The sequence below is a fragment of the Notolabrus celidotus genome, chromosome 4, assembly GCF_009762535.1.
Source record: "Notolabrus celidotus isolate fNotCel1 chromosome 4, fNotCel1.pri, whole genome shotgun sequence".
Lineage (NCBI taxonomy): Eukaryota > Metazoa > Chordata > Actinopteri > Labriformes > Labridae > Notolabrus > Notolabrus celidotus.
The window spans coordinates 28,177,703-28,200,293 of NC_048275.1; the positions used below are offsets into that span (position 1 = coordinate 28,177,703).

General features: G+C 41.1%; 1 protein-coding gene across 2 annotated transcripts in view; it reads right to left on the reverse strand.

Moving 5' to 3' along the window:
• Positions 1–22,591, reverse strand: part of LOC117811363 (inositol polyphosphate-5-phosphatase A) — a 205,130-nt gene that overhangs the window by 16,971 nt on the left and 165,568 nt on the right. For both annotated transcript variants that reach the window (XM_034681599.1, XM_034681601.1), the window contains exons 10-12: positions 17,926–18,021; positions 16,715–16,789; positions 6,985–7,058 (exon numbers count right to left, since the gene is read on the reverse strand). In XM_034681599.1, the coding sequence (XP_034537490.1) occupies positions 6,985–7,058; positions 16,715–16,789; positions 17,926–18,021 (245 nt within the window). The remainder of the gene's footprint in view (positions 1–6,984; positions 7,059–16,714; positions 16,790–17,925; positions 18,022–22,591) is intronic.

Sequence of the window (22,591 nt, forward strand, 5' to 3'; positions counted from 1 at the left end):
TGCACGCTTTTGTAAATGCCAAATCTTGGATTTGGATATGAAAACTCCTCACTGCGCGTTTAACAAGGAATACGCGAACAGTGATATTCCATATTAGGAAACACTACCTTCACGATTTCATTTATTTTACACAGCATTGTAAACACATGCAAAAAGGGGATCTAGATTTCAGAAAGACTAAAGACAAAGCACTCTAATGCAAAATGAAAAAACTAAAGTTTTTATCCTGTATGAATTAAAACAGTTTAATGCAGACGACCATCACTCGGGGAAGTTTTCAAAGTGTACAGTGATTTTTGAAGTTTACATGGAGTTAATAAAGTTTGACAACATACATTGTTTAAATAAAAATGGTGTTTGATTGATTAATTTGGTTTTATCAATATCCAGCATTTTTATTGACCAACAAGCTTCTTTATTCCTGGAATGGACCACTCCTGTCCAGACTTCCTCGTCCCACGCTCTCTTATCTCTCAGTCATAGTATATGACTTTGTTCAACAGAATGATGAATAAGTGACAGGCCAAACAGTGGGCTGTTTGGGTGCTCAGTATTTAATGAGGGCAATATAAACTTGGGAATACAGGCAGGGCAGGAAGCCAGAGATAACAGTCAAAGAATCAGTGACACCATTTCTGAACAGGGATCGGCTAAAAATCAGAAAGTGTGGGTTTCAAAAGGCTCTGCAGATATGTTTGTTTGCCGTTGTCAGGGGAGGCTTGGCAAAAAACAACACACATTACACACACACACACACACACACACACACACACACACACACACACACACACGCACACGCACACGCACACGCACACACACACATGCAGACATTCAGAAAGACCAGCCAAACACTATCAATAAAGCTGAATGTTTGCTTCGGTTTGCAGAGCTGGGAGGCTCGCAGGCACAACATTGGCAGAGCGCAGTCCAAACAGAGTGAAATGCCATCAGCAGCTCTCTGCCTGCAGCGCTTCGGTTCTGACATGTTTCTGCCTTTAGCTGCTCTAAATGAAGACAAGGAGACGCAGATGGCATCCATTTAATCCTCTGTGTGTAAGATTGTTTTTGACAAAGCCTCACTCTCAGTGGCATCATCTCAGACACGACGGAGGACAATCTGAAGCCATTATCGCCACAATGGCCCCTCATCATTTTCACTGCTCTCTGCTAGTTAGAATGATGGATGCACTGCTGATTGTACAACAATGTTCCTGTTCACTAGATCAGCCTGTAACATGGCGCACACTTACAGTCGCTCAGACAAAGTCCTTTAACCCAACATCAGCGCTCAAGTACATCTGTGCTGCTCTTAAATGGAGTCACGCGCCTCCTCTGCAGTATGGCATGTCTGAAACAACAGGCCTCATTGGAGCAGGATTCAAACAGCAGAGCTATAGGACTAATGTATGCACAGAGAAATAAACACACACACACACAGAGGCTGACATCACCCGTTCAGGCCTTCAGAGGCTGCACTGGTGTTGTGTTAAGAGTTGTTCACAGAACAAAGACAGTCACTGTGGACAGGAGAGCCATCTGTGGCAGCACTTCCTATGAGCTCAAACCAGGATTTCTCCACCTCCCTGACAATCTTCTCATACCAACTTATTAACAGTTATTGAGGAACTGGCAGTGAGCCATTAGAGACCAAAATTTCCCCTCAACTGAAGGGCAAACTCTCTCTGCCTGGCATCAGGCTTCGTTCCCCCTCCTTCTTCTCCCATGAACCTGTGAATGTTGCTGCTCTCACCAGATGACTCGTCACGTTTTGGCGAGCAGACCTGCAGCTTTGGAAAATGAGCACTAACATGCCAGGGTGCTTACCAACCCAAACAGTGAGGACACAACTGTTTATCAGTTTCTGCCTCCTGACCGTCCTCACCTCCTGACCCCTGGGTGAGACTCCACAAACACAGACTCATGGGAGTGGAGCCAGGTTGCTCTCTCTAGAACCTACCCAAGGTTTGTCTGTCTGTGCTTAAAGGGCAATTGCAGTGTTTTTAATCCATGATGCTGTTGATGGTTGCAGTAAAGCACGTTCCTGATGTTTTCAAGATCATTTCAGGACATGTAGGCCCTAACATTTTCAGGAACTGGTGATGGAACTGGAGAAGGAATTTCCTCACCCATAATGGTGACTGTTATGTGCAAATATCCACACAACATATGAGGATGTTTCAGTAATATAAACGAAACAGTAGAAAATAAGACAGACAGACTTAGAGGGGTTCGGTTTGAAGTTTTGATGATGCAAAATGTATGAATATTATGTACACATCTGCAGACAGATAAATGTTTTTGTATTATATGCAGGAGTTTATATTTGTAATGTGCACAAACTTCTGTACAGTCATACTTTGGTCAGTGTTTTGTAGAGGAGTGCTTTGCCATCTTTTGTCTGCTAAAGTTTTTCGGTATAACTTTTTTCCCATTTATTTTCATTTAGAGTGCTGCTGTTGGTTGCTGCTGCCAAAAAGAAGACATCTTGCTGTTGTCTTGATTTTCCCACTATGGCTCTGCTGTAAAACACAGACTTCATTGGGTGATTGTATTTAAGATATTTGGTCAATTTCATTAGTCTCTATATGATTGGAGTTTGGTTTTTACTAAGTATTACACCATTTAAACAGGTCGATAAATAGTGCTGTTTTTAATTATATCTAGTTCAATTGGAAACGTTTGTCTTGGTGTTAGCACCTTTTAACTCAGACATGGTCTTTGTGTTAAATTTTGTATTTCAGTCAGTAAATGTTAAGTTAGTCTACATTAAGCTCAGTTCTGATTAGCTGACCTCTTCTCTGGTACAAGGGTTTTCATAATTAGTTAAAGTTGGGCTTTTTGGGGTAATAAAACCCAGTTTGATTCCACATGCCTCCCTTACAAAGCCTTAAAATGTAAAGATGCAGATGTGCAGTTCTGGAACACATAGCACTGATTGTTTTATGATCATTGTGGGTCTGTAAGGAATATGCCTGTTATCCATAGCTATGTTTGAAGGAATTTAGCTCAAGAGAATTTACAGATATTTCTGCACTGACAGGTAAGAAACTGAGACCAATTAAGTGCTGGTCCTTATTCCATAATGCAGGATGAAGACTGATACGTGATAACTTTCACATTGTGTGCCCAAAGCTGGCCAAGAAATCAAAACTTCTTAGTTGCCCTGCCAAAATTTTGATCATTTTTTACCAGTACCCACATTTTGTGCTGTATATATCTATAACGTGGGTCCTTTCTTCTTACAAACAAACTTGTGAAACAGCTGCAATCTTTCTCAACTCCTGATTTTTCCCTGCTTGCATACGGATCTTGCTCACCATCTCCCTTCTCTAAGATCGCTCATGATTTGTCCATTGATAGAGTTGTACTGCTGCTCTGATGTCACTCAAAATCTCCCTCAAAGCCCATTCCCTGTAACCATGTTACAGCCAAATCCATTCTTCCACTGCTCCCTCATTGTCCACTGAATTTCCTCCTGAAGCTTTGAGTCCCGATTCAATTTTTGCATCGATCTCGTGCAAAAAAAAGGCAAAGAAATCAGATCAGAGTAGTACTAAAAGCTTTCCCCTAAATCAATCAAAATACATGAATAAGTTACCAGTCCCTTTGTAGGTTTTAGGGAATATTACCTTAGTTATGCCATTTCTAATATGAAATCAAAAGAACCATAATGTAGAGTAAAACTTACCATTATTTTCAGTCATTCGGTCATTCTGCAGCCAAAGCTTGGATAATGATATGATTGCTTGTTGCAGTCTCATGCAATACAGGGGAATATTTGTCTAGCTGTTTATTCTGCATATTTTGGGCTCTAAATGACAGATAGGTACACAAAGTTTCAGAAGCGCTCCAGTAGATTGCTTCAGTCAGCAGCCGCAAAGCAAACTGCAACAAAAACCTCAGCCTGATCAAAACACAACATCTAAAAGTTCTTGTTTTTGGCAGTGACAGGCTCAGATTGTCATTCATAATATCTTGAAGCATTTCAGAAAGGATCCCTGAAGGTAAAGACATTTTTAACATTTATTTCAGAGACATAATGCTCTCTCTGCAGTCACCAGACTCTATTGATAGAGTTGTTACTTTACTTCCAGGGACTCAGAAGTTGCTGCCTAAACCTGTTGGTTATATTGTGTTGCAGCTGTTGCAGTTTCACTGCTGAAGCAATATAGCAGAGCAATTCAAGACCTCTCTGTTTAATTTCAATGAAGCCCCAATATGTGTATAAATAATGTGTTAAAAATATAGAGATTCCTCTTCAGTAAAAACCAGGTTACAAAACATGTTAATAAAAAAAAACCTGGCGGAGATTCATGGTGGATTTCTCTGTAATCCATCAAACATAACAGGAAGAGAGTATTGAGAGAGGTGGCAGAGTGGATGCAGTTTACATTGCTAGGATGGATTTAAGCGAACTGACAGAAGACGACAGATCCAAAATCATTGTACTTTGAAAAAAAATCAAATTGGGGCTTAGATTTTAAGATACTGGACTTCTTCTTGCGGTTTGTTCATACACATGATTAGTTTACAAAGACAAGACTTCTCTGCTCTGTCTTGGTACACTGAAAAAACTAGTAACCCAATGCTGTTTCCTGTGTCAGAGTGTGTACAACTCGTCCAGCAGCAGCCGACTGGCTCCAGGTCCAACTGTGACGAGGCCCGGACAAATTCCTCACCCCGGTGCCCGAACACTTTAGACTTGTCACGGTCAACTTTGACGGAAGGCTTTTTGAAAGTAAAGAGATATGCATTTGAAAAACATGACACCTCAGCAGCGTGCAGGGAGGAGCATTCAGAGCTCTCAGAAAGTAAACAAAAACACACCTTCTTCTTTGACAGCTTGTCTCATTTTGTGACAACGTCTTATCCACCAGCAGACAACAGGCAGAATTAACTTGCAGATTAAATGTTTGTGACTTGTATTGATTTATAGATTTGAACTAAAGTGAGCCGTGTGCGTGCATGTGTGTCAGAGAGGGTGTGTTCTGATGGCCTGCATTAAAAAGAGTAATAACCTCACAGATGGCGAGGGGCTGGTCCAGAGCAGGCTATGTGATGGAGAACAATCGTTGAGGCTTGATTGCTCAAGGAGCACAAGGCAGACCTGACAGGGGGAGGGGGGACCCATGTGTGTATGTGTGTGTGTGAAGTGGGAGGAGGGGGTTGTTTAAGTTTAACTAGGCCACTGCTACCCATTACAAGGCTGACAATGATGTGGTTTGTCGCGCGCACCGAGTAGATCAAATCAAATTTCATATGCTGCTCCCGGGTTTCATCTATTTGATTCATCATCACCTCAAGTATGTGAGAATCATTTGTATTCGCGCGCAGCAGCTCGTTCATGCCTCCCTGCGGGGAGATGATTCAGTGTTATATGGATAGGTGAAAAAGTCAGCCAGTGTAAAAGGACAATAAATCCACCTGTCACTTATGCAAAGTGATGTAAATGGGGTCCCTGATTAAGACACAGAGTCATTTAAAAAACAGGGACTGGCAGAACCTTGACACACACACACACACAGACAGTCTCAAACTCACACGCTTTGATAGCTCTATGTATCTCTAGCTTTCTCTCTCTCTTACACACACACACACACACACACACACACACACACACACACACACACACACACACACACACACACACACACACACACACACACACACACACACACACACACACACACACACACACACACACACACTAAAATCCCCGGCCGCCCTGCGCCTGCCACTAGAGCAGTTTATCAAGTAATTATTGTTTGATTACAGCGTTTCATTATCTGCACTGATTGAGTCACAACCGACGGCAAAGGTCAAGCGCCATTAACGCGCCGCTCCCGAAACATATTTCCACGCCGGCCTGCGTGTTTGCCCTCCCTCTCCTCTGAAAGGGCTAATTGCGAATGCATTTGTTTGAGGAAGAGGAGAGGAGAGGAGACCACCCGCTCCGGTCTCCCACAAGTCCCGCTGAGACAGAATATCAATGCAGCCCGAAGCATTCATACAGCCACACACACACACACACACACGCTCATGAAGAAAAACACACATGGGAGCAGTTTGGGATCATATCCAAGCATACTTAACAACTGATAGCCATCAAACACACATCTAGTAGCTTTTATTAAACCATTCTGCACAATAAGGGCTGATTCATTCCTTAGGATTTAACATATTAATAATGAGTCCTGTTCAGCTTGTCTAAAGAAGTCACTGATGTGTATTAGCGCCCTGTGGGGGAAAATTTAAGCTTAAGGAAAACGTCTCTTGATGTTATTGTCTTCTACTAACCATTTTGTCCCTGTTCTGATATGTCATAGGTGGTATATAGGAAGTGAGTGTAGTCACAGAAACACCTATTTCTTAGAGGAAGCTTCAATTTTAGGATTTTGGCTGTTACCATCTGCTCTTTTGGAGCCAAAAGTGACCACATTTGAACAAGCGGGTGGGGCTAGAGAGTAGAAGGTTTCAGTAAAAGATATCAGCTACTTCTAGTGCTAGTTTAGTGGATCCATTTTCCAAAGTAACGGTAATATTCATTGAGATGCTAACTTAACCAAGATATTTTGTCAGGTTCCTTTTACAAGGACTTCCCTAAAGCATACCCTGCTGTGTCATCTATTTGATTCTCAATGGGAACATTATTTACTATTTATTATTTATTAAGAACATCATATTGTGTTGAAAAAGCCTTGAAACTACAGAATGAGACTATAAACTCATCAGGAAAATGTTAGCTGAGGAAATAAATCCAGTCAGAAATAAGCTAACTTTGGTGGCTTCACAGAAGAAGTCAGGAAATAACAAAAGGCAGTGGATTCTTTGATTAAGTCCAACAGTATTCAACACTGCTGGTGGAGTGTGTCTTAGATCATTGTGGAAACAAATACAGTAATTAACAGGGTACTGTTGAGCAGTACACATGTGAACACAAGAGTAACACACAAAACAGAGTGAGAGGTAAACATATCTCCATACCTGGGAGGGAAGGAGATCTCCAGCTCATGCAGCCGATCCTTGAACAATGCCAGCTCTCTGTCGTACTCTAAGAGCTGTGTGGACAAAAAAAGCAGGATGGGAAGGAGGTTAGAAAACAGGTTAAGTAACACCATTGTCATACAATGTCTGTTCTGGACAGTCTTATTTTAGAACCATGAAAATGTAAAGACAAGACATCTTAGGAAGTCTTATTTTTACTCGTAGGAGGTCTTAAATTTTAGATGAGTTATGTCTGAGACATGTCTGAACACCATATCATATCTACACTGTCTTGACAGCATTATAAAAAACAAACAAAGAAGAAGGCTTGCACACTGAAGGCCTCCAGTATTCCAATATTGGAGTCCTGAAGTGTGCAAGCTTTCTTTTCCTGCCCTGCACCTGCCCTCTTTGTTTGGTTGTGCGTGTTTCTTGATTTTTGTACATTAACAAAAAACACGAACAGAAAGGAGGAGAGGAACGTGTGAACGTGAAAGTTCAAGAGGTCTTGAAGATAAAAAATACAGGAAGGAATGGTTGGCAGTATAGCAAAAAGGCTCTGTGAGGAACTTCTCCAACAATATGCAAAATTTGAGGTCAAGGGAAAACTTTTGACAGGTCAAATTAGTATTCCATATGTCTAAAACAACTATGCACAGAGTGAGACACCCAGCAGAAGTGAGGCAGCGACTACTCGACTGATCGTTGAATAGTTCCCAGTGACTATTGGATATCATTTTTGCCCATCATGAACTAAGACTATGAAATGTTCACTTGTGGCCTAACATATTCGACCCATCCAACATATCCCACCTACATGCAAAGTATGTGTCAATTGGTGTTTGTGCAATAATGGTATTAGTTTTTTCTGAGTCTTATAAAAGGCCTTACAACGTCTTCAAATTGATTTTATAAAGTGGCTGAAACCCTGGTTCTCATTCACGGAGTCTGGTGGCTTTGAAGACAGAACTGTTTCTGGTCTCAAAAATGATTTCACTCTGTAAGATTAGAACAGTCAACCTGTTTTGGTAAAAACACAAAAGTCTAGTGGATGTACTTCAATTAGTGCGATCATGTTGCATCTATTGCAGCCCATTCAAAACTGATGCCTGAAAGCGATCTTCTGGAGCAACATTTTGTACCTTTTATTTTAGACCTGAAGTTTATAACACAGTAGCTATTCTTTTAATGAACCACAGAGTGTTTGCTGTCTCTAATCAGGCCTCAGTCTCAGCGAGGAGTGGTTTGGAATAAGGTCAGAGAGAGAGAGAAGAGCAGGAAGCCACCATGCATGTATCTCCATGTTTCCACTCACTGATTGTGTGTTTGTGTGTGTGTGTGTTATTGAGCGTGGGTTACTTTCCCTGTCCTACTGGGGGGTCTCTCTCCCCACAGTGACAGTGCATCCACACACTCTTCATCAATCATGTCTCCTCACCCAGCTGTACTCACTCACTAGAGTGTACACACACACGTCCCCCAATTTTCCCCCTTTCACAAAACCCATAAATCATTAGTGAGAAGTGCAATTAGCGGCTCCTTGTACACATTAATTATCTGTGAGATGAACAGGTAGCTTGGGCACCTGCATCACTGCCTCCTTGAGAGACTGACAGCGACGTTTCCCGGCAACCCTGAGGACCTTGCACTAGCCCCACCCCTTTCCTTTCAGACAGGAAGACATGGAGATGAAGGGAAGACATGTTTGTTTGGTGGTAAATTGGCCCATTGTACACGTTTCAAACGATTATGTCCTGATGAAGACCTTATTCTTGACGCTACCAGTCTGACAGTGGTTGTATAGCAGCTTAATGACATTACATTGGTGTAATACATGCAGGATATGTTGATGGATACATGATGAATATCAGCCGAGTCTACTCCGTGAACATATTTGTAAGGAGGAAAGTGGGCATCTTATGAATATTATTATATCAGTAAGTATGGTAACTGCAGTTTTCCATCTACACTGACATGTTTATGTTGTCCATGTCTGCCCATTTGTCTCCACAGCTCTGCTGAGTACACATGTATACAGTCTGAGTGTTTGTGTGAGTGTGATTATGTGTCAGCGATGTAGAACAGTGGCCATTATTTGCAAGCAGCGTGTGTGTGTTAGTGTGTGTGTGTGTGTTTGGGGAGGTGGGCTCGCAGACAGTCTCGGAGGTTCAGGAGGGCAGATGTGCTGCATTCATCAAACTCACAGAGCCGGGGTCACAGGAGAGACTCACACACTGTGGATGAAGGATGGCTGAGCAGGGGATGCAACCCCACGCTCCACTGTACACCCCGTCCCACAATCCACACACTCATACCACCCTCCAATGTGTGTCTATGTGTGTGTTTGCCTGACTTATGTTGGATCTCTGAGGGCAAGAGAAATACTGACGTTTGAGTTTAAAGAATATTCAAATTCCATTGATAAATTTAAAGCTAAACTACAGTGGTGTAGAAATACTAAAAAGCTCAACCATCAATTTAAGGTATAAAAAATAAATATATATATTTAAATGTTTATTAACTCTTAACCAATAGAAAAATCTTGGAGGACAAATTAAAGCCAGCTTAAGAATACTGCCTGTTATTACTTGTGGCAGTGAGCTAGTTAGCCTCACATGCTAACGTTTTGCCGACTACAATTATGCGCACAAGTGTTCATGACATTCTCAAAATGAAGCTCTTAAGTTTTTAGTTCAAGAGAGAGCTTTAAAAAAACATCAAAATATCTTTTTACACTGAGTATTCTCCTGAGAAGATGTATGTGCATGAATAGAGGATACAAAATATTGAAACGCCCATCATGCAGCTTTACACCAGTATGTGGGGGACAGATTTAGCACAAATACAAAACATTGTGTAATGATTTCAATTCATTTTTGAAGTATTGGCAGCACACTGTTTGATGTGAGGGAAATTAAGAAATTGGAAAATACCCTTGTCAATCAGACATTGAATTGGAAGTATTGCAGTTAATTCATGTTAAAAATGTTTTTACCATTTCTGTTCTGAAATGTCTTTTCCTAAATACTGTAAAACCCAGATTGTAGGTTGCATTGGTACACAGGAGGTCATCTGTGGTTTTTTTTTTTTTTTTGGGGGGGGGGGGGGGGGGGGGGGGGGCTCTAAGAGGGAAAAAGTTTAAACTGTCTGTACTGTGCGACGATTTCCATTGCATTTAGCTATGCCCATAACGTGCAGTTTCTGTGCAGCTGTGTAGGTCTTTCTATACCATCTGCTTTCACCGTGTGGAGTTTGTGATCCTGCTCGTTACTAGCATGGTATCTGAGCTCAGCCTATATGCTAACTTTGATTGCTATGAGGTGCAAACCCACTACAAGCGTGATTCGCCAGAGTCGTTCCACCCACCTCGGCCAGTTACTTTTTATCTTAAAAAACATAGGAAACTTTTCAATCAAACCAGCAGTCTGTCATTGAAGGTATAACACTTTTTATATCGCATTTAGTATTCCTTTATTGCATGACGAGAGAACGCTCGTAAAATCTGTGCCCCATCCAAGTCTGTGTAGCTATGTACCCCATGCTTTGCGCAATACACAATGGAGGCTAATTTTTTGTGGCGTAGTTTACGTGTTGTGGGCGACTGTAGTCACGACGTCTCGTATCTGTAAAGAAGCTTTAGCTAATAAAGCACCTTCTTCTGAGTAAAATACAGTAACACAATCAAATACCTGTCTCTGCATTTTATACTTGTTCATTGGTCATGTAGGATGCAGCCCACTCTTAAGACTAGTATTGGAATGAATGGTATTAAAAAAGCATCCTACACACTGATACACTGAATTTACAGTAGCTGTCACATAAACAGATAGCATCAAAAATCAGTTGATGTATTGGTCAGGCTGATTTATCTGCCTCACTTTAATGGAGGCAAAGAAAGTAAAAAATATTCTTAGCATTGCACATGGTGAGTCCTCAAATCAATAATGCATGAGTTCCCACCGGTCATTCATATGCTATTCACAGGTGTGATGCTGTTCGTCTAAGGTAGAAGAGTGTAACAGTTTAAACAGCAGGAATAAGCAACATATGGCTGTGTGTGTCTAACGAGTGTGTGTTAAGTGAGTGTTGAGTAATTCATTCAGGTGAGAGAAAAAAACCCACAGCTACAAATTTCACACCACATTTCATCTCAGGTCAATTACGCATAATGCTGTGCTGCTGTGCTGCTGTGCTGGGTCAGTGGTTTGAAAAAACAGCTTCTATTGGTTCAAGGCCTCACGACATTACAACGCCAGGGGACGTTTGTCAGCCAGGAGTGACCTTGGGAGTTGAGGAAGAGGAGGAGGAGGAGGAGGAGGAGGAGGAGGAGGAGGAGGAGGAGGAGGAGGAGGAGGAGGAGGAGGGGAGGAGGTGGTGCTGCAGCTTAATAGTGGGGTAAAGATGAAGAAGTGTGTGGACAAAAACTACCCTGTCATGGGCTCACATTTGGGACTTTGCCTGGATGATCAGCGCTCCCTTAAATCAGAGGGGGGTGATGGTTAAGATGGTTAAGTTGAGAGGGTTAAAAAATAGGGGGATACGAGGTCTTCGCCCCCCGGCTGTCCCTCTCACTGAGCGGGCTGCGTGTCCACCACCTGTAATTGTGCTTTGATTTACGCGTTGTCAAATATCCCCTGTGACAACACCTGCTGCCATTAAAAGCCATCAATAAATGTTGGGGTGAAAGGTCATTTAATTTGATTTTTACACCGCACACTTGGCTTTCATTGCAGAAGCTATATTTTTCCTGCTTTTTATGAGATCTTCATTATTTTGTGTGGTAAAGCTATAAACTGTCACTGACGGCGGGGAGGGTCGAGGAGTGTAGAGAGAGGCCAACACCAAACAAAACAACACCTGGTGTTGAACACTGAACCTCTGAATGCTTGTGTCTATTTGTTGATTATATGAAGGACACTGACTTCCAAAACATGGCACCTTTTCTTTTCCAAACACTTGGTGCATGACAATGACTGAAAATCTTAGTCAGTTTAATATAGCTATATTGCAACAAACAAAAACAGAAGCTCATTCAGAAGCCCTACGCTTCAAAATATGATGATGGTTAGTTTGCATATGCAGGGCTCTGCAAAGCAAAGTTAGCAGTCATGAATTTGCATCTTCTGGTAAGGCCTTCACAATAAAGCTTGAGGTTTTTGAGGTGTAACAATAATTACATTGTGCAGGTTTGTTGGTTTAAGTTTAAGTAAGGGATAATGTATGGTTGGCAAGTAGTAAAGGGGAGTAGAATCCTGACAGGGTGAGACAAGACCCTGACGCAAAGTAGCTGCTTATTACCTGGCTACTAACCTAAGATACAGACATGTTTGCATAAAACATGATTAACAGATCATTTTATTGATTTAAAGTGATTTATGTACACAGTTTTTTAAAAATAGTCCCAGTGATTCCGCAGCAGTTACTGTTCCATGGCAATGGATTCTTATCTGCTTGTTGCGGTCGATTTAACATGAAACTGTCGTCGGCAAATGTCACAACTTTGAACCCTGCTGCTACAATCACCACCGCTAATGGTCTAAGTTTCTTCATAGCGACCGGTAACCTTAAGTTTCACTCACCTGCTCCGCTGCCATTGCTAATATTGCTTGACAGAATTTAATATGGAAATGTCCTTCGTCTGCTGTTTAGCATGCTAACCGAAAATAGCGTTTTACCCACCATGTTGTATGCGAATGGAAACAAAGGGTTTTACATCCCCTTAGGGTCTATGGTGTCAACAAGCAGAAATGTGACAGAACTCTTTTCCGCTGTTTATTTGACATGACATTTATCAGCTTGCCTCTGGCGTTGCTCATGTTAGTGAAAGTTAATAACCGTTGTCAAGGGCTTGTCAAGGGGTTTTGACCAATCAGAATCAAGCATCTTACACAGCCAGAAGATCAGTAAGGGAGCTGGGTAAAAAATAAATGTTAATGTAATAATTAACCTACGTTATGTAACTGAAGTGATGGATCATCATCATAAACTAGTGTTGCATTTTTATCCAGGAGATCAGAGTTTGAGTCCTATGTGAAACCCTTTGACACATGGACTGCAATCCTCCAAACCTTGCAAAATTGTCTTTGTTGGTTTCATGTGTGAACAAAATGTGCGGAATATGTTCACCCCAACTTTAATAGGACTTTTACATGACAGCCACCTACAAGTCTGTGAAAAGCCACAGTGAATCAAGGTGTGAATGCAGCAGGTAAAATTCTGGGACTTTCACTGTGCATAAGTGCATGGGGTAAACCTGCTTTAAACTCTCAGCTTGCCTTAGTTAGGAGTGTATTGATTTCTCTTGCTGTGTTTGTCTTGTGGAAACATCCTTATCTTTGTTGCAGTGATATGAACACAGAAAAAGTCATTATTACAGAAGACTACCCCCTCCTCTTCTTTGCACACTCTACCCAAGTGGATTTAGTCTGAGTCGCTCATTTCTTAATTAGCACACAATGTAGAGGGGGTCACTTTTTAATAACTCATCTGCTTTGATTATTCTAGGGCTATGGGTCATGCATAGATTTACATAATTAGGACTGACTGATAGCTAGGCATGTGTGAAAGGAAACCTGCCAACATCATCATTCCGGAGATTTTCATGTGTGAACGGGGCTCAAAAGCTGTAGCTGCCTCTCAGGTAAAGCCATGTAGGTGACATAACAATCCATAACCTCAGGTACGCAGGGGGCAAAATTTTGCTTAGCTTATAAAAGGTAAAAAGATGTGTTCTCTTGCATCAGTAGCAACACTTTGAAAAGACTCCTGGGTCGTGTTGGAGGGAGGGAACTATATGGACCATCGGGGTTGTTTGGGTTGGAGGATGTGCTCAAACTGATGGATGAATAGTCCTATGTTTGACTGAGCTATCCACCACCACCCTATTTGTACTTCTGCTACATCAGCTGACTACTGGAGGTCACAAAAACAATAAACGACACAATGGTGCAACTAAAGCATAATTTCGAAGCTGTGGGCTACAGACCAAGTGGCTATATTGGACCAGTTGGAGATGATAATGGCCTGATAATTCATACATTTCAGAGGAAGGTCACTAAATTCTGATATTAAGAGATATTTTTTATTTGTTTTCTCACTGAAGAGCTGGAATAGTCTAATGCTCAGGTTGGACATATTCATATAACAGTGAGTAAAGCTTTCTGTATGTGTATGCTGTCATTTCTGTAAGCAGTCAATGCTCCCCTGAACAATTCAAAACAGAGGCAAGCTAAACAAAGAGACAGCAAAGACTCAATACTGCATCAGTTTGTATAAAGGTCACATTTCATTCAGTATTTCATCTGTGTTGCCTCTTAAAGCCCTGACAGGTAAAATATGAAGAAACTTGAGGCTGGAGCAGCATTTCTTCTTTATTCTTTTACGTCCACTCATGTTTAAAACGTCTCTGTGCCTCTGAGTAATGCCGAGGACGATGCCGCTGGCATTACAAGCAGAGGCGGACCAGACAGGAAGGTTCATCACTGACTACAGCGAGTACACAAACACACCTCTCCTCCCGCTCCCCCATCTGCCGACACCACACTGATAAAGTTACAATAAAGAGATACTGAAACAAAATCAATGTGGACGGAGGAGGGGGACGGCCCCGCGGGTGTGTGCTCATCTACAGACGCACAGCACAAACATACACATCAGGCACACACACACACACACATACACACCTTACTCCTCCCATCTCTCCTCTAGAGCAAGGCCCCGCGGTGCCCCTTGACGCCACGAGTGCCCGGAAAATTTAATCTTCCCAAATACTCATCAGGGCTCTCCATCGTCCCGCCGTGACAGCACCGGGGATAATTAATTATACAATTTCGATGGGAATATCGACTAAACAAACCTATTAATCATAGCAAAAGTCAATAGGCATGGACACATTCAATCATGTCCTGGCCAATGATTACTCCTCTCAAAATACAATAATTATTTTCAAGAGCTGCCTCGAATTAAATTTCTGTCAAGCCGGTACAAGTCTTGCAGTTGATGAAGGATGCAATGGATTTTTTTTCTCTCCCCTATCCCGGTGGAGGAGTGTGAGGAGGGACATTTATCCTTTCGGAAAGGTAGTTTGTTTTAAAAGGATCATAACATGGTGTGTTTAACTAGACCATGACCATCAGATTATCTCTGATGCCCCCATTATGTCATCCATCTTGTCTGGCGCCGTGACGAGGAGGGGAGGCAGAGAGGGAGGGGGGGGGACATCAGCCTCCTACAGCTACTACCTCGTACATATTTCTACTGATCAGATTCATCGATCCCTGCACAGAACAGTAAAATGTGGACAGTAAACATCTTTCACCGCAAATCTTTTTAATTCCATGTGCAATTAAAGGTTATTTTTGTAATTATCTAGGCTCTATTTTATTTTTTTTTTTACATATTTTGGCTTGTTAATGGCTAATGGTTACAATAGTTGTGGAGTTTTTTCAGTACAATGCTTGCACAAAATGGGCAGCAGTCCCTGCAAATCACTCCTAATCAAAGTATGTCGACTAATGGTTCTTGTAACTGACAGGTTAATGCCCCGTCCACATGTGGATGTTTTTGAAGACAGAGTTTTTCCTCTGCGATTTGCCTTATGTCCACATGTTAACAGAGCTTTAGGTGACTGAAACTGGGGAGTTTATAAACAAGATGGAGATTTTTCTAAAAAGTTTTGGGGAATGCTGAAATACCTGCGCATGACAGTTGTTGTTTATGTGTATTGTGCCCACACCAAGATGGCAGCTGGTTTGTTGTCAGGATTTATTGAAGTTTAGAAACTTTGCTTTTCTTCATCATTATACCACATCAATGGTTTAAACAATCACAGGAGAGCAACTAAACGGCCTTTTTGTACCTTTTCCTGTGACTGAAATCTAAGGTTACACCCCCTACATCTTTTACTCTTTTACAGGTTCTTCAAATTTCTCAGCCATACAGAGGTATGAATGTTTGATCAGGACATAAATGTTAAATCAGATACAGAATACCTCAACTTACACTTACATTTACATTTATACCCAAATCACCATACCTAGATTTTTTTAAGATAACATCATGGCTATGTGACACAAATAAATTAAATATAGTATTATTAAATAATATTAAATTGTTCTTGGTAAATGTAATTTTAATCAGTGTGGCAAGAACATCTACAGAAAGTCCACCTGTGAGTAACCACACACACACACTATCTGTTGATGTATAGCTGTAAGTGTGTTTATGTCCATCATGAGGTTTTTAACAAGCTCTAACTTTGAACACTTTAATGTGATAAACAGCCTTATAAAAGAGGAAGTGTGTGCAGGGTGTTTTTCTTCTGCAGACACTTAACACTCTCATCATCTCCACTCAGTCTCATTTAAAAGTTATCGTCAAGACATTTGGCCGATCGATACAGGCAGCAGTGACGAGAAGGCAGCAACAAAAGCGTCTGCATGACTCAGGTCGACATACACCTATTTGTTCATAAGCTTTTAGCGCAACAATTACCATTCTGACTTGTATTCTTATATAAAAAGAGGCACTTTCATTAAAATGTTGTTGCTGCTACAAGTCTTCAGACTTTGATGATCTTCTGTTCAGTGTGAAATGTCGTTAATGGAAGCTATTGTTAGTACAGTGGAATAAAACCTTAATAGTGAATTAACTGTGTACGTGATAGGATCAGGTGGTTAAATGAGACAGTAGATGAATACATGCAGGGTTAAGAAGCAGAGAGGTGACTTACTGAAGTCCCATTGTTTTCCCGGAAAACGTCCTGGTTGACATAACTAAAAAGCTTCTTTTCAAGTTGAAGAACAACCTAGGAGAAAAACGGTACTCTGATTAATACCAACACTAATGTGCAGTGCACTGTGTAATTAGAGCACTAATGAAGAGCAGTCAGAGCTGTGGTGACTCTACACCTCTTCACACTGCATGTTAACACTACATGATACTCAAACCTCAGGACAAGACAGATATATGGACTCTTTCAGGTCAATAATAACTCCTCATTAAATAAAGATACAACACAGTACAGAGAAAAATGAAGCACTAGAATGTTTCCCTTTTTGCTATGTTGGCTAGCTACAGTAATTTAACAACTCCCAATATGTGCAGATCTTAGTACCATGTTTCAGTCTCAACTTGACACTTTTGATGTGACTTAGCTTTAAAGGGTAATTCCATCATTTTAAACCTGAGGCTTAATCTTTAAATTTGGGATCTAAACAACTCATTGATACAGAAGGATTTGGAAGGACTCCAACGGACTACCAGCAGCCGTAAAACAGGCTGTAATGGTTGCATTGTAAGAGGCAAATACATCAAATCATAGTACTTCAACTGAGAGTCCTTGTTTTTGACAGGCTCAGATTGTTATTCCAAGTGTCTGACTACATTGCAGCAAGGATCCCTACAGGAATAAACCTTTGTATTAAAGAAGATGCTTTTTTATCTGAACATGAAACAGCCCTTACATTGCTTTCTATGAAGGCACAAGACTCCATTGACAAAAAACTGTAGAAAAATTGGAGTTCCTGGTCTTACGCTGCTGATTTGTTTGTTTGTTTATTCAAATGTCACTGACTTGGATGTTCAGAGGGGTTAATTTGAATCCAACAAATGTTTTACACATTAATACAAAGACTAAGCAGCACACATTAAACTCATGTGGGCTGTGAGGTAAAGTATTGTCCTTCTCAATGAAGCCTGTTGGCTTTAAAGAGAGCGATGGTTTGGCTGTTTCCAGTCAGTGTTTAGTTAACTGGGGAGGGTTGTATTACAGCCGTTACAGCCTGTTTCACAGCGATTTGTACAAATGAAAAAAAGGGCCCAGGTATAAAAATAACGGGACTAATAGTTGAGAGAAGCATGAGAAAATAGGGTGAAAGGAAAACAACATGATTTATATCCAGTTAGCGATGTGACTGGTGGCGTCAGTGCGGTACAGCTTACCTTTCGGTCATTGTCACTTTCTCGGAATATTAGCTTGTCGACTTCGTTGGTGTCAGCAGCTCGGACTGTCTGCAAGGTAGCTGTGGGGCAGAGCGTCTGCAAGAGACAGAGGAAGAGGATGATGAGTGATCACAAAAATACAAAATAGAAGGTGAAGATTTAAAAGTCAAATACATGACAAAAGAAGACACCAGATGGGACCAGTATTTATGTATTTCACTTTGTTAACCCTGCACTTTAAACACACCCACACACACTTCTTACAGTTGTTTGAAATGCTTTGTTTCTAAACTGTTACAGCAGCCTTTGTAGCCGACAGCATGCACGGCACTGTGCTGCATTTGAATGATTTTTAAAGCAGTGTCCCACCTCACTGTCTCTCCTCTTTATCTGCCTCTATGTACTGACCCCATGGACTGTGTGCATGGTTAAATTCCCCTTTGTGGACTCTTTTAACAATTAGTTAAACATTCGACCATCTGTGTTTGAAGACAGTTGAATGAGGTAATCCCTCAGCCAGTGGTTCCCATCCCACACGGCAGAGAGCGGCTGAGCTGATTGAAATTCAAAGCACAGATTAGATAATCGGGTCAAGCCAATATAGCGAGCAGAAAAGGGCCCTTTAGACTGAAATGTCACAAATCAGTCCGAAGAAACGGCACGGCAGATTAGAACAAACACCGAGCCTTGAGAGAAAGTGGAACAACTCTCTGCTGTAGCTCCCCCCAATACTCTGTCTCTTCCCCTTTCCTCCATGCTCTACCCCCCCTCCCCTCCTCCAGAGGCAACTTTCTAAAGCCCTAACAAATCGCTCCATCTTTCACTCATTTAGGCCATCCAAATGCAGGGTCAATATGGTCCCCTGGCAGCCAAATGCTAATGCGCTTAAGTGCGCTTAAGCAGCTTTGTGCAATGAATAGGCCAAAGAAGGAGCTAGTGAGAAGGGCAAGAGATACTTTCCCTGTCAAAAAGTCATTGTAGCCACAACCAGCAAAGAAAAGCACAGAAAGTTTCCAATTTGATTAAGAAAAATGGTGACAAATGTAGCATTCACTTCTTTTTTTATTAGTTTATATCAATTCTAGATGTATAAGACAAACACTTAAACTCTATTTCATCGTATTTTCTAAATGCACGTTTATTCTTTTGAATCCTATAATTGTCAAGGTTTTTCTCACAAGTGAACGTCCATCTTTTCAAATCCAAAAGTCTGTCAAGCCGTAACCTCCAACCCCTTCAGAGGCCCATACTGGTCAACAAAACAAGCATCAATATCTTAAAGAAAGAAACAGCCTCTCTATAAATGTGCTAATTTCTATGATCATACAGGAAATGGAGAATTGACCCGACACGTCCTCCACATTTGGCAGTTTTACAATTACAAAAAGAAGTCCACGTAAATGTTCGTGGATATGACCAGACAGAAGATTCAACAGAAAGAAGACTGGGATGACTTCATTCTCAGAGAGATAATTGGACCACCACCGGTTTCCATGTTAACATTTATTTTAGTGCCAAAAGTGTCGCTGTAGGGAAGGTTCAATTACAGACAAAAGGACAATTAGCTTATGCTGCCTGTTCTTGTGGGACAAATGTCTTTTCCCAGAACAATTACAATCTGGGAGAATTTGACTTTTATAGCTTAGGGGAAAGTAATGTCTCCACCTGCAGACTACATATTTAGCAAATTTCAAGAAGCGGAGGATACCTGATGATTTTAACCCTTTGAACACTGACACTCTGCAGATTATACAGATGATTTTTTGAATATTTTTGTTGGAGTCCTTCTTAACTAAATATCCAAAAATCAAAAACTGTCAGTCTTTTTGCAGAAAAGATAGGAATTTGGCCTTTCACATCATCACATTGTATGTTTGTTGATGACAGTATTAAATGTGTGGACATCACAAGGCTATCAAGGGGTGGCCGTGGTTTGACTGTAAGTGATTGTTGTTTGCATAGCCATGTCAGCTACAGAATAACTCACATAATTTATAATCTTCAAGTTGTACTAATTTCAGGGATATAAATCATCTGAATGCAAGGCAAAAATAACAACTAATCATAATTAATAGTTTCAACACACAGAGCCTTTTTTCCCATTGCAGATTAATCTATCACAATAGATTTTGCACTCTTGAAACTGAGAATATCTTAAAAACTAGAAACACTGCAGATAGCGAGGTCTCAGGGTCATCACCCCACATGTCTTCTGGATTATTCGGTGATAATCAGATGGAATATTTGAAAAATGCTCAATACTCTTATTTTCAAAAACAAATGATTGCCTTTACTGGATAGAACAGCTGATGAGAGACAGGATAAGTGCGGAACAGAGAGTAGGGGAAAACATGCAGCAAAAAGGACGGTGGCCAGGAGTCAAACCAATGACCACTGTGATAAGACTACAGCCTCTGTACATGGGGTGCATGCCTAACCCACAAGTCCAACAGCACCCTCCATAGCAACTTTTAACAGTATTTCAGATGATTTGGTGTTCAAAGACTTTAAACTGAACCAGTACCTTATACAGGCCGGTAACTAAAAACAAGAAACTTCCCGATTCTGGGTGCCCATGACTTCTGTTCTGCTGTAATGAAACAGGTATTTACTTATCGTGTAATATCATAGTGAAGTTATATATTCTGATACAACCCTGTGATCATAAAACTAGAATGTAAATTAAATAGTCTTGACAAAGTTGCACAGTAGGTTTTATTCTAAGCTCCACTTTTATATTTTCAGCAAATCATGAAGAGTATTGTAGTTTATTGCAGTTTATTGCAGTATGGGAATGGGAGGAAGAGGGGGTAGAGCGCACAGCCTAATCTGGCGATGGTGAGCTCTGGCCCAAACGGGCTTCTCACCCTGGATCTTACTTTCTTGTCCTCTTTCTAAAATATATCTAACATACTTTTCTCTCTACTTGTTCTTTCTCCTTTGTTATTTTAATGAATGGGTATGGTGGGGTAGGTGAGGGGGGGTGCTCACTTGATAACCTCAGTGATGTACTGCCTCTCACTGCCCATCTATCCCCATCTATCTCCATGTTTGGGTAGTTAGGGACATTAGGAGCCACAGGGTAGGCTACGTACACATCATTACAGAATATGAGGGCATAATGGGATGGATTGCTTTCATTATAGCACAAGTATCTTATGTTTATTATTAATGTATCGTGATCCATGTTTTGTTATGTCCTCAACAGCACCCAGCCTTAGTGTAATGTCAGGGTGAAGCTGTTTCAGTTCACGTGTGCAGCAGATCACCTCTCATGTGATCAGCTCTTTCTTGTTGCTTAGTTTTGGATGGCGACATGCAGCTGATTGATCCATTTATAAGTTCATTGACCGACCAATCAGAGCTTCAGAGCAGTTGGAGGCGGCTGATTGCACTCGATTGATCAGAGCTCATCCCTTCATCCAGCACAAACACACACACACAAACACACACAGTCCTCGCTCATCCTAGCTGCTCTGTCATAAGATCAGCACACCAAACACCAACATGAGGAAAATAAGAACCCCGTGATGTGGCTTAGACCACGTCCTTGAACTGATGAGAACTTCTTAAACCAGCCGAGTAAGATATGATCTCTCTGTCCACCTCAAATGATGTTAACTCTTTTTAATAGGCTCCTTATTAATACAGGACAATTAGTGTAACGAAGGCAGAGAGGAAACAGGCTGGGGGAGAATATTAACAGACAGCTGTCAGGAGCAGAGGACAGTCAGGATGTCTTCACTTTAACTCATCTGCAGTGACTCTGCATCACATCTCTGCATTATGGGTCAAAGGTCATCACTGAGTGTTTGTGGAGGGCTGGGGGGGCAAGGGGCTGAGATGAGGGGTTGCAGAGGAAGGCTCTGTCTTTGTGCATCAATGGAGGATAATCTCATGACTGTCGAAGGAGGAAGCGGCTGTTTAAAGGAGCTCTCTATTCCAGCTGCTCTCCTTAGAAGAGAGGTTAAAGCAATCTGTGCCACTTCAAAGACCAAACATTCTCTCTCACACACACACACACACACACACACGCACACACACACACACACACGCACACACGGCCTTCTGTCTCTGATGGGTCCAACAGATGGAGGGGATCCACTATGTCCAACTTAAACACTAAAAAAATACACACAAAGCCATGACGCTGCTGAAGCTGTGATTCAATTTAGAAAAGATCATGAAAGGTCATGAAACTGAAATTACTTCAAAACATTTTTAGAAGTTTAACAATATTTAATTTATCAACTACAATCTTTGTTGAGCCATATCAACCATCCTGACTCAAATATAAGGACGTTTAAGGACTGCCGTTTTTTTTGCAGATTGGGTATGTCACTGAAAAAAGATCAAAGGTATGTCAGCCACCAGAGCCACCATCCAGCTGAAAGCCTTGAAGACCTCCATAGAGGCTACATAAAGTTGTTTTCTAACTGTGACGTGTGACTTACTGACGAATAAACTACAGGTTATTTCATTTTCGTTTTATTAATGGTTAAAAACTGGTAACACAAGTGCTTCATTTACTCATGATATAACGTTTTAATCTTATTTCAATGTGAGATGAAGATCTAAAAGAAACACTTTTCATGTAAAAAGTGTTAAAAGGTTTTAATTCAGTGTGTTTCTATCATCGTTATTTTCAAATACCATTGTTTTCTTC